The 14,154-nt window shown below is 32.3% G+C and overlaps 1 protein-coding gene across 1 annotated transcript; it reads right to left on the bottom strand.

The window, feature by feature from the left end:
- Window positions 1–13,362: 13,362 nt before the first annotated feature.
- LOC105796151 (V-type proton ATPase subunit G1) lies at window positions 13,363–13,930 on the bottom strand. The gene is made up of 3 exons (XM_012625754.2): window positions 13,837–13,930; window positions 13,609–13,709; window positions 13,363–13,506 (listed from the first exon to the last, which is right to left on the bottom strand). Exons 1-3 carry the CDS (start codon window positions 13,922–13,924, stop codon window positions 13,363–13,365), a joined length of 333 nt encoding a protein of 110 aa, XP_012481208.1. The 5' UTR covers window positions 13,925–13,930.
- Between the last annotated feature and the right edge of the window lie 224 nt (window positions 13,931–14,154).

Raw genomic sequence — 14,154 nt, 5'->3', positions numbered from 1 at the left:
TTCAGAGAGATAAGATCCTTTATTTTAACCCGCTCCACTGTAATCTCAGGGAGATAGGATTACTAGCTTCAATCTGCTCCGCTGTAATCTCAGGGAGATAAGATCTAAAATTCTTCGGTCTATTTCACTGTAATCTCAGGGAGATAAGACCTGATGCGATCTACTCTACTGTAACTTCAAATAGATAAGATCTTTTATTTTAACCCGCTCCACTGTAATCTTAGGGAGATAGGATTACTAGCTTCAATCTGCTCCTCTGTAATCTCAGGGAGATAAGATCCGAAATTCTTCGGTTTATTCCACTGTAATCTCAGGGAGATAAGACCTGATGCGATCTACTCTACTGTAACTTCAGAAAGATAAGATCCTTTATTTTAATCCGCTCCACTGTAATCTCAGAGAAATAGGATTACTGGCTTCATTCTGCTCCACTATAATCTCAGAGAGATAAGATTCACCATCTTCGATCTGCTCTGCTATTGTTTAGGGAGACAAGATTTGTTATATTCACTGATCTGTTCTCTGGGGAACACGACCTGTATAATGAACCTAATTATGCCTAATGATTAGGATGACATGATCAAAATGAATCAAATGCTCCTAACTAGACATGTGTGAAGAATGCAGAATTTTATTTTTTCGGGAATGACTCCGCTTTATCATTACTCAAAGTTTATTAAGGCTTTAACACTGACGTTCTTACAACGCCTTTTGCTTAACTGGCTTTTCTGAAGAAACATCAAGGCAGGTTGCCCCCTATTGTAGATCTCAAAGTTTAATCCATTGGGGCGCAGAAATTGTACCATCATTCTCCCACTGCAACCCGATGGTAGAAATATATGTGGTTTTTATCACAATCATCTCTTATCACAAATCAAGGATATAGGATCTAAAATTGTTTTGGTTCCCTACACCATTCCCAGGGTGCCGTACCAAAGACTTATGTGCAAATAAAGGCTCTCTTCTCCGAGGTAACCTCTTTCTCTTGTCTGATGATTATTGTTTGCTTGTTTATTTAAGCTTTTTCATTAACCCGACATCCTATCATTTTGTTCAATCAATGCATTTGACAACAAAATCCAAAGAGAAAGCCCAAATTTAGACTCTTCCTTCTCAAATCTCCAACCTTTAAACTTGGTGCGTTCTAAATAATAGTTCCATTTCAGACTCCTGTATTATTTAGAAACTTCTAGAGTAATATGCAAAACTTCCCTTATGAAAGTTTTATTAGTCCATTAATCATTATTCCAATGCAACATGCTTGCAAAAGGGATCATAACAATGGATAAGAATGAAGTTGGTTTTGAGCATAGCTCGAAGAAACAAATTATCAAAAATAGTAAAGAAGAATAACAAAGAAATTGATTGGGAATGTGTGTTCTAGAAGAGAATGAAGTATTCCAAGAATAGAAAATTTAATATAAATAATATGAGAATTAGGTGCCCCAGATATCGCAGCTTGAACTTCTCTGTATAAACTTTCTGAAGACCATTTCGAGTTTGACATGTGTTTAGGAGATCTACAGTACTTTGTCGATGCCCCAAGATGTTGCCTATCCTTTCCTGTTGATTTAAGCATAACTAGATTACCACATGCCCCGATCTTGATCAAGATTCGAGTTGCTCTGGTCATTTCATGCCCCATTCTGATCAATATTTGAGCCGCCCTTTTCGGGTTTTCAACTCAAATCCCCTTTAGCCTAAGGTCCCCTTTACTTGTTTTCCCCTTAGCCTCTCCATTTTTAGTTTTTCCTTTTTGATTTTCCATTTTCATTTTTCAAATTTTCGCACTTTTTTTACTCAAAGTGCCCTTTGCGGGTTTTCACCTTGGTCCTTTCTTCTTCTTTAAACGAAGTGTTTCTTGACTGGATCCTAGTTTATAGGATTAGCAATCTCATTCAGGATCAGTGCTCCTCTGAAAAAGGTCTTCTTTACAACATAGGGACATTCCCAGTTTGGCATTCATTTCCCTCTAAAATCTTTTTGTTGAGGAAGGATCTTTTCCAACATCCAGCCCTCTCGTGGAATTCTCTAAGACGACCCTATTTATTAAGGGCTCGTATCATTTGTTTCTGGTACATCTGACCCTGATGAATATCTTTCAACCCTTTTCCTAGGTCCAACTGATCACATCGCGACTGGATCCTTCCAACTCTAATATCCAGATAGAGGGGATTTCAATAGGTAAAACTACCTCAATCCCGTAACCCAAAGAGAAAAACGTTGCTCTGATAGAAATCTTGATAGAAGTTTGGCAAGCAAGGAGGGCAAATGGTGATTTCCCATACCAGTCTTTGTAAGTCTCAGTCATATTTGCAATTCATTATCTTGTAATACTGTGACAAACCGTGGTGTCTGAATTTGAATTGATTACAGCTCTCAGCTATCGCGCTATTGTTCAAGTTCAATACATTTTCCAATACCATCGGCATATGATGACATTGACGCATGCAGTCTCTACTCGTTTGACAAAGTAACTAATGATCTCAAACATGAAGCAATTCCCATTAGAAACCTTCGATGATGGTGACGGCCATGCTCCATTTTGCTCAAAACTTGAGTCGACCTTTTCGGGTTTTCAACTCAAAACCACCTTTGGTCACAAAGCGCCTTTTGCGGGTTTTCACTTTGGCCTCTCCTTTACCTTTTTTGTCATTTTGATTTTTTTTCCATCTAGATTTTTTCTTTTTTCTTTTTTCTTTTTTCTTCTTTCTTTTTCTCTCATTTTTTATTTTTTATTTTGATTTTGATTTTGATTTTGATTTTTTTTTGAAAGGATCTAAACTCATGGATTAAGTAAGTCCATGGTATCTCTTTTGATTAGAACCATTGCTTCTCAATAAAGTCTTACACATAAGATCTTCCACTTTCACCTTGTATGCGAATGATCTTTTGGTATCAGATTTCTTTCTTAGAGCCTTCTGGGGCAAAACTACGATAGAAAACTTTGGATCCTCCTCTTCAATCAGGATAAAATCTAAAAAAACTTGAAGAGATGGAAACTCGACTTCAAACTGGCAAAGCTATACTGAGTCAACAAGAAAGGCATTGCCCCGGTAAAGAATTTTCATTGCATCGTTCACATTGTAAATTTTTGTCATCGTGTTGTTGTGCAGATTTCATTATCAGCGTTTAACCTGACATATCCTGGTATGATCATACAAAGATATCTTTGAACTCTAGAGGTCACTCAACAAGATGTTGCTTCGTCTTTGCGGTCAGGTCAATTCTAATATTCACCAATCCTAAAATTCCTAATGATTCCTTGTAAGGTAGGATCTGTCTATCCTCTCGTGCTACCATCCTTAACAAGTCCGGAGATAGACTACAATCCATGTCATTTTCAAAGTCATGTGATCCCTCTAAAAACATATCTCGCTCAAAAGGAAAATCTGGGTCTGTAGCAGAGTCATTCATGAAATTGATATCTAGGGACCCATAATAAGTACCGAAGAATATTCAAAAGAATGCATAAATTCATGAATAATTATTTGCACAATATGATTATGAATGAATGAATAGTTGTGGAAGAAAATCCAAAAGAATGAAGTAATCAAAGATAATTATGAAAGAACATTGACTCAAAAATGATCGTAAAGATGTATTTCATTAGAATAATAATGTTCAGACATGAGCCTATTTCACAAAGGAAATTTCTATCATTTTTAGGCTAAAAACAACAAAAATGTTCTGAACATTACTCTAAATAAGTTCTAAAACTACATGGACTTCTTCCACCATCCAATCGCTTAGAACACTCCCAAATTTATAAGGGCGGACATCTAACAAGGTCTCTTTTCTTTTGTGGCATCATATATGGCATTCATGTGAACGCTGCCCAACATTTCTCCGTACGTCACATTCGCCTCGTCATCAATATAATTGGGTAGCGGATTTTCGGCATTGGAGGCCTCATCGAATTTGACAATGCCTATTTTAATGAGTCTTTCAACTATCTTTTTGAAGGCAATGCAGTTTTCTATTGAATGCCCCGTAATTCCTGCATGATAGTCGCATTGTGCGTTCATGTCATACCATTTGGTATACGGAGGTTGTATGGGTTTTAAGTAATGAGGAGCAACAACATGCGCATCGAACAAGCTTTGATACAACTCTTTATATGACATCGAAATTGGTGTGAACTGGAGCTTCTCAGTACCTGGTTTCACTCCAGATTCTTGTCTCAATGAGCTTTGTCAACCACCTTCCCTGGTTGGTTCACTATAATTGACTTGTTGTATGTACTCACATGGTTCACTTCATTTTCCTTTTTCTTTGGGACTGACCTTCTATTATCCTCCTTATTCCCCTTTTTCCTTGGGGCCTTTGTAATACCTGGATACTCCACCCTCGACTGCTTTATTTCTATTGGGTTATCAAGAGCAACAGGAAAACTATTCCTCAAATTGGATCTTTGGCCTGTCAAACAATTCACTGGTATCGATGTACCAGTCTGACAATGTTGGGATTTGATATTAAAGAGTGCCTCATGTGAACGCCCATCTGGCTGGATCTGTGCACTTATCGGAGTACAATCTAGGGAATAGGCAAGAGCCTCAATATTAACCCCAAAGTAGACCACTGGGTCTTTCACTTCTTCTAACTCTCCAGCTAACAATTGGTTGAACTGGCTCATCATAGTTCTCTGCAATTCTAGCATCTGATTTCTCATTTCCTGTTGAAATTCGGTCAATTGCTCCTGCATCTGTATCTGCATTCGCTCTAATTTTTCCAACCTTTGTTCCATTTCTCTAGTCTTTGTTTGGATACCGTAAGGGTGTTAGGTTGACTAGCTGAAATAAATTTACTCCTTTAGACTTTTTCAATGGATTTTAATGCATGTAATGCAGATGCATAAAATGAATGCCTAGAGAGACATTGATTTTGATTCAATTACATTTAGGAAACTTTTCTAGAAAGCAAATTCCTTTACATAAAGCAGATGCATGTACGGCCTCGCCCTTATATTCCAAGAAACAATATCGATCTTTTTCTTCATCCGCATGTTTGTGATAATCTCGCCAATTTCCAATAGATGCCACTGCTAGCTCATTTTCTTGATCTTGATCGCGATCCATCCTCTGCCCATCTTCATAAGGCTCGTCAGCTTCTTTAAGGGAGTTGGAATGTCGAAGGCTCTTAGACAATCGCCTTGAATCCTCAGGCCACGAAGCAAGGTCACGAACTCTTCCATCGCCCTTCTTGTGTTTCTCAGAATATATTCAGGCGGCCGTATTATTTTCCACTTTATCAAGGAATCCGTATTCCATGACAAGCTTTCTAATTTAGTAATTAGATTTGAATCAATATCTCTTTCCTAAGATGCAAATGTAATGCAATCATAATCAAAACAAAACAAGATGGGTTAGTACAAAACAGAAGCAAACAAGGAAAACTAAAGTACCTAGTCGGGTGACTACTAGGGGTTTGGAGTGGCTCTACCTAGGATGGGTTCTTAAGGTCTTCTACATGCGGTTTGGCTCTAAAGTTGAGGTACCCGAACCAGCAGATTCCTCGATCCTCACCCATTATAGGCTCATACAGACCGAGTTCGGTCCAGGGGAATACATTTCCCTACGGCTGCACGGAGATGAAAATCTCACGAAGACATAGGTACGGATGTATCCCGGAAGTGATCTACTATCCTGCACAGAGGTGAAAACCTTACGAAGGAGTAGCTTCTCATTTCCACTTAAAAGGGTAAGGCTAAACAGTTTTTATGCAATATGATGTCAAGGTATAAAACTCAATTTACAGTAATCATACAAACAAATGCAAAGAGAGGATCATAATTTTCAAATCAAATTTTCAATTTTCGATAACAAGACAAAAAAAAATCAATTTTACGGCTTGACTCTCTTACTTCCCCAGTGGAGTTGCCAATCTGTCGAAACCATTTTTTGATAACAAAAATTTAGTGTTGTCGACTTATTAAAAATGAAAATTTGGGAGTCGCCACCGATCTTTTATTGAGGTGTGATCGGATCACCTTGGAAATAATTTTAGGTCTGCGAATTTTGAGAAAACAGGTTCGGGAGTCGATTACGCACGAGGAAGGGTTAGCACCCTCGTGACGCCCAAAATTGGTACCGAATTGATTGTTTAATGTCTTAATATCAAAATTTTGAAAAGATTTTAAAATACGATCCTTTTAACTTGAATAAATTGAATAATAAAATACTCTTATTTCAAAGAAATAAAATGTCACACCCAGTGAGTTAGGGCGCAACATTTTTAATCTTCAAAATTAAGTTTATCTTTTAACTTTTAAAGCCTATGCATTTGAGAAGGATATTTGATTATTCGGGTCAAATGAGAAAATCAAAACCCAGTAAGTTAGGGTTCAATTTCACAAAATTCGTAAATATCGAACATTGCCTTTATTCTCATTTGTTAGAAAAATCCTCATCTCGAGAAAACGACACGTCACATCCAATGCGTTAGGACACAACGTGTCAAATTCTCGAGAATGAGCTTTTTATTTGTGTTTTGATTAAAGCATATCCTCTATTATTTAGATTCAACGAGGAAAATTGGAACCCAATACGTTAGGGCTCAATTTTTTCGAAGATCCTAAATGCCGAGTATTGCGTTATTTTTGAAAACTTTTGTATGAATTAACTTTGACATTTGCAATCTTTTGAATGAATAAAAAAACGATTGAATAATAATGTACAACGCGAAATGATAATTCGTAAACTAAAACACACCCATGAACAATAGGCAATTAATGAACAAATACAAGCAAGCATAACAATAATAATTTCGTACATTATGTAAATATCAACATTAGCTGATAAGAGGAAACTAATTAAAAATCAAGCAAAAATAACACTAATGAAATATACAAATTTAAACATAATTTAAGAAATAAAGATAATATATATAAATTAAAAGGTTAAAATAAATTTGCATAAATTAACAATATTGACATAAGTTGAAATAGATTAAAGATGTTAAAATATTTGAAAGAAATAAAATATCTATATAATAATGTGAAATTAACAATATATCATGTATGTAAGTATAATGAAAATAATTTAATATGAAATATGTGCACATATAATAGTATTATGTAAAATATTTATGTATATATATACTCAAATCTAAGAAATACGTGGGAAGTGGATTTTAGAGAAATCATATTGTGGAATAAGATAAAATCAAGTAATAATAATAATAATAATAATAATTATTATTATTATTATTATTATTATTATTAATTAAAATTAAAAAGTAGTGAAAAATAGGGACAATTTCAAAAATAAAACAAAATCTCAGGGTCAACTTTGAAATAAATACGAAGACGACCAAATCAAGAACCACTGCACATCAGAGGGACTATTTCTGCAATTAGACGCGCAAATTCAACATTTAAATCCAAACAACGAAAACGACGTCGCACATCTATGGATCAAATTGAAATCAAAATAAAAATGCGATAACAAATTTAAAAAAATCTGAAAGGAAACTGAATTGAAATGAAAGCCAATGCGGCGGGACTTGTTGCGCAATAATCCCATCAGACCCAAGACGCGCGGATCCTTCCCCGGGTCGGGTCACCGCGCAGGTCTCAGCTTTGAACGACGCCGTTTTGAGAACATTACATTGGCGTCAAACGACGTCGTTTCTTATGCTAGTTATAAGCTAAAAAAAACCTAAAACGATGACCCTCTTTCATTTGTTGTTTTTTTTTAACCTAACAGAGAGTGTTCTTTGGCGCCACTCGAAGAACCAGCCACCAGAGGCACTCCGATCTCCCACCCATCTCCGATTATGACTGAGTGACCGACGATTCGGCTCTCAGGGACGTTTTTCACTCTCTAAACTTACCTTTATTCCTTTTCTACTCAAATAAGAAGTACTTTTTCTTTGAATATTTTTCTTGCTTTCAATATCTGCCTCTCCCTGTCGATCTCCAGTTACGAACCCGATCTGACACCGATTCAGACGGAGCAAACCAGGTTCCAATGGCGTCTACTCTGGTAAGACACTTCTTCTTTCTATCTTTTTATTTTTTTGTTTGATACACAAAAAGAAAACCAAGAGAAAAAAAGAAATTAAAAAAAAAGGAAAAGAAGAAAACAAAGAAAATCACCTTTCCAGGAAACTTTTCTGCTTTTCTTTTATTTTCATTCCATAATCTCTGTAAAAAGGTTTTCTTTTACAGATTCCAATGGCCTTTTTTATGGCCAAAACGAATATAAAAATAAAATACAATCCAAATCCTCTATATTCTTCTTTTTTCCAATTGCTATCTGTCCTTTTTGCGCTTGTTGCTGTGTTGCCCATTTTGTTTGTTGCAGGTACGGCCGTACGGAGGCGCGGTGACGTGGAGCGGCTCGGAGGCGTGGCTCGTGGGGCACGTGAGGGCAACAGCGGCTGAAGGCTTAGGGTTTTGGTCTCTAGGGTTTGTAGAAACTATTTGGTCATTGGGCCATATTGTAATTGGGCCACTGTTTTAGGGATTTAGATTGGGTATGGGTTAAATTATTTTGGGCTGTAATTGGACTGACGTCATTTTTTTTTGGACTTTAAATTTTTTTATTTTGATTTGATTTTTTTATTACGGGCCGGGCAAATTGGGCCTATTACAAAGGAATTTAGAACAAGTTATACACAAAACATCTTAAAAATAAATGGTATATAAAATAGATAGTATAAAAAAATTTGCAATTGATAATATATGCAAAAAAAAATAATAAAGCAAATAGTCAAACAATTTAAAATGGATGATTTGTAACACGAGTTTTAAAAATAAACAACATGTGTGACATAATATTAAAAACAAATAAAGTATATAATTAATGGAAGAAAATAAAAGAATGATAAGAATGGATAAATGAATGAACAATATGTAAATAAGAAAGTTAATGGATAAATAAACGAATAAAAGTAAAAGAATAATTAATGATTAAACAATTAAATGGATAAATAAAAAATGTTAAAAAAAATGCTTAAGTCAGCCTAACTCTCACAATATGAAGATTCAATGAAATTCCTCCACCAAAATCCAACTCAAATGAAAGCAACTTAAAAAGAAATGAAGATGAACGAAGAACAAAATAAGAACAAGCCACAAAAAATAAGAACGCAAGAGAGGGAGAAATTTGAGTGAATGCTCTTAAGAATTATTATTGCTCCAAACTCGAGTGTTTTACAATGAAGGGCTAAGATTAAAGGGTATCTACAAATTAAATCTCTAAGATTACAAAATCATATCTTCTAAGATTGCATATCATATCTAAGATTGCATATCCTTGAAGATTATGTTTCCATATACATCAAGCTTGTAGATGGACCTTCAACCTTTTCAAGTAATGGGCCATTCCGATTAGGCCAAATGATATAATTTTGGATTGAACTTGAACTTTGTTTTATTATTTTGGGTTTCTTTTTGTGAGCCCGGGCTAAATTGGCCTATTACAAGTAGGATCCAACCAAATTCGTTCAATGTAAGAATTTATTACCAATTGGAAATGTTGAGGTTGCTAGGTTGTTACCCATGCAATAATAACTAGTGATGGAACAAGTAGACAAAAATATAATTTGAATGAATGAACACAAGCAAATGTTGGTATATTTTAGTATCAAGCTGCATTTGCAAGGCCTTGCGTAGTGAGGAATCCAGAATAGACTCATAATACAAGCTATGATTTAAGCCTAGCCAATCACTTGATTGTTACAACCTCTCTATCGTAGATTTCGAATGAACTCCTTCACCAAAATAAACCTTTCCTCAAGAAAGCATAAGAAACTAATTGATAGAACAATTTTAATTTCATGAATTTGCACTCAATAAAGTTTTTGCAATGAACAGGAATGTGCACATTGAGTTCTTTATCTTCCAAGGAGAAATAAAGCTCCAATACATAAGCTTTTGGAACGTAACTTCGTCCAGCTCAAAATGACCAATTCTAATCTTGAATGAGTCGGCCATATCAATTATCCTCAATTTGTTGATAATAATGATTGAAGATATATCACATATAAAGTCCAATCCATATCTTCTTAAAATAAGGGAAGTTAATCTCTAGACTTTTGGACTATAATATATTCTACTTCCCTTTTAACAATTAAATTATCCTTTTTTTTACTACACATTTATTTTAGTATTAAATTTACTACATCTTATATCCTAAAATACATGTAAAATATTGTCAACAATAAATAACATAAAACTATCTAAGACTTGTTGTAATGTAAGTTGTGACAAGTGTAGATAATAAGTTACACTAATAATATATTCATAAAATAAAAAATTAATAAAAATAAATTAAATCATTACTATTGTAAAATATGTAATTGGCAATTTCGTGCCAAAGGCAGTGTCCCCTCTCTGGTCACCAAATCTATATGGTGACAATTTCTATATTTAAAGTGTTGACAATTTATTGAATGGTTTATATGGGTTATGTTGATCACTATTTTTATTTGATTATTAAAAGGAATATTCTCAACAACTTGTAATAACTATTTAACACAAACTTTACGTTTTAGTCTGTTCAATGTATGTAATCTTTTGTAATACGGAATGGTATTATTTTGTAACATTAAAACTTTCATGCCTATTAAAATTTTATATGTGATATTTTAAATTGAATTTTTATTTCATTATACCAAACATATATTGTTTGCGATATTCATATCATATATAATACTTAAATTTAATAATTTAATAGTAAGTTATTTATCGTCAAATGAAGCCAATGTTGGATAAAAAGAACTTGTACAAACACAATCTAGCCATTTTAAACTTTTTCAATAGTATTTCCAACAAGTTTTATTTTGCTTTAAACATACATATATACATACTAATTTTCTTACTACGTGCGATGATGCATGAGTCGATTTTGCGTATAAATTTTTGAAATATAATATATTTATAATATTATAAATATAATTAATTCTTTAATTTTGACTATGAGGATGAAAAATTGAAAGAGGAAACTGTTATAATATGAAAATGTATAATTCATGGTTTGAAATCGTAATATATATGATATAAATAATTTTACCCGTTAATAATTAAATATCATTAAATCATTTTGTAAGCTTGTTATAATTTTTATGAATGATGTACAAAATTATTTAAAGCATATTATTCTATAAAAATATTAAAATTTATAAGATACAAAATAGGTACTTCAATATAATATAAAAGGATACAATTATTTATTCTATAAATAAATACTTGAATAAGTGATAATACTATTCAATAATTCTGCACTGCTCTAAGTATAGTTCTTTTTTGTAAAAGACTCACTACTCAAATAAATCTTCAAGTTCCAAATAATAACATGTTAGAAAAATATAAAGAAGTATGCAATTAGTAAATATAATTTTTCAAGTTTGTAACATTATTATATTTTTAAAATATATTACTGTTAAAAATATTTAAACTTCATATAAAATTTCAAATATATTTTTATTGATTTCTAGAGAAAATATATTTAAAATTTTAAAATTTTAGCAGTATTTGAAAATTTTAAAAATTGAATATTTACTGATATATCTATAACAATAGTTTTAAATTTTAAGTAATTTTTAAAAGATAAATTATTTTGAATTATTTTTATTTTAAATTTTAACGATATATCTTTAATTACATTTCATAAAAAATAATGGATAATTAAAAACTAAAAAAATAAGAGAGCGCCACTTTTTGTAAATTTAATCGTAAATTTAATGTATGTAATTTGTTATATAATATAACCCCCGCTAAGAGGACGCACAACAAAAACACTCAACACCATACATTTATAAATAATATCAATTCTTTTTAACCTCTCATTGGTAATGCTTCTGGGGTTGTTTCTTGATTGCTAGTTTTCTAGTTTCAAATTAGAATATGAAAATTTAAAGCATTTATTAACTAGATAGAAGGTTTTCAGTGCGAAAATTTGCTTACAACTAGAGAACAATAAACCAAACTTCTCAGTTGTGCTTGAGGCAGAAAAGGTTGCAAATCTTAGAGAACTAAATCATCCTCAAAGATGAATAAAAGGTTAGGGTTCTTGACACCATTATTAGAATTGAAAACATCAGATGCTTATTAGACCAGATTCTTCCTTCATTTGTCGCAATCTCCAATGCTTGTCTAACTTCATATTGCATACTGAAATATAAGAAAGATTAAGTTTCTATCAGTATATGTAATGGTTTAGGATGGAAAGGCTACCATGAATATGCGAATATAAAAAGTTAATCACAGCATGTATTGTATAGACTATTGAAAATTAGATGAAAATTATTTAACTTTAGTTTATCATTATTTTGAAAACTACTATGAGAATGTGTTTAACTAATTCTCAAAAATACTTTTAGAAGATAAAATGTTATTTTAAACATGATATTGTAAAGTAAAATAAATGGTATTTAAAATGGTTAATATTATATTTATATGAAATATATCAACTTAAATTATAATAAAAATACAATAAATAGTTTACTATAACTCTCATATACGAAATATAATTTTTTTATATTTTAGATGAATTAATATAAATTGTTTGTAACATTAAATTTACATATAAACATAACCTTATAAATCTAAATATATAATGTTATACAGTTTAAATAAATTCTAAAAATGTAAATGTAAAGAACTTACCTTTGTTGATGATAGATGAGAGGACATAGATAATTTAGTTTAAAAGTGATTTTAAAAGTCAAAACTAACATTTTAATTTTTCAAAGGTACTTTTCTCGATTTAGAAATTACTTCTAATTTGTAAAAGAGATAAGTCTAGAGTTATGACTTAAAAAGTATTTTTCAAAAGCATGCTACATGCAATCTTAATAAAGTTTTTAAATTGCTAGTAGATATATAAGATTTTGTCATTAGATTACTATGTCTGGTTGAACAACTTTTCATTGAACAAATAATGCGATTTTATCAAGAGTGCCAAATTTTGATAATATGTGTGATAATCTTAATAGTAAGTTCGGTTTATAGTATCGACCTAGTTTTAACTTAGATAATAACATTGCTATTGCAACAACTTGAAAAATAGGAATTTAAATGTATCCAATATTTTCACTTTAAAGATTATAGCAAATTTTAAATAATTTAAGCATGGTATAAATATTGTTGTTATTATTAGTGCTAGTAGTTGTTGGTGAGAAATAAGAAAGTGTTGGGCAGTCCCATCTCTAAGACTTGTGGATCAAAAGAGCTGGCTTCTTTCGTGTTTATATAGTAAATAAAATAATTATGAAATTTCTATTGGCAAGAGAAGTAAAATCCTTTCAACATAAAGAAGTGAATACCATTCGCAATAAGATAGTTAAAAATTGAAAGTGCTTCCATATATTAAACAAAGTTACAAGAGAAGACATATGATTGGCATACCTCATGTATCAAATCTTCACACTTGTAACGTGTTTCATGAGCATTTCAATTATTTCTTTTGATACCATCGAGGTTGATTTCGTCAAGGCTTTAATCCTTCTGTCAGTTTCCTCTTCAAGTCGCTTCACAGTATTATCAGAGCTTCCACTTGACTAAACAATATGATCGAAAAAGATAATATTGTAACAAGTACAACATATAAAACATTATTTTACAAGTTTTTATATATATAATATAATTATACTTATATGTACCTCAGAGATTTTATTCTGGTATTCAGCTTCCATTTGGGAGCGGAAGAGGGCAACATCCTTTTCAGCTTCTTCTTTGGCTTGCTTTAGCCTGGCCATCTTCACTGAGCAATGGCATAATTTAAATGAAAAATCAACATCCAAATTGATGTATGGAAAACATACAAAATATCTGAAAGAAAATAACAAAATTAGGTACTCAAGCAATATGTTTGGTTATAGTTTTCTCACGGTTTCTAGCACTTGAAACAATGTGCTGAGCCTCTTGCTCCGCAGTTAGCAGCATCTGAATGCCTCCTTGTCCTTTAAATGAATCCATGGTTGCCACCAAACCCACGATATCTAGAAAGAAGCAAAAAGAAAAGCAACAAAACTTAGAGATTGAACATACGTGACCAACTAAAGATCCAATTTATAATTAGTGGCATAAAATCATTTATCAAACTAGACAACAAAATTGCAGTTGTGCTCATTAAAAAACTAGCATCTTTATTCAAGTATCTAATGCCCCTTTTGGGTTTCTCTTAAGATAACAAACAAATTATGATA

This window comes from Gossypium raimondii, chromosome 3 (assembly GCF_025698545.1).
Source record: "Gossypium raimondii isolate GPD5lz chromosome 3, ASM2569854v1, whole genome shotgun sequence".
Taxonomy (NCBI): Eukaryota; Viridiplantae; Streptophyta; class Magnoliopsida; order Malvales; family Malvaceae; genus Gossypium; species Gossypium raimondii.
This window is presented reverse-complemented; position numbering and strand designations above follow the sequence as displayed.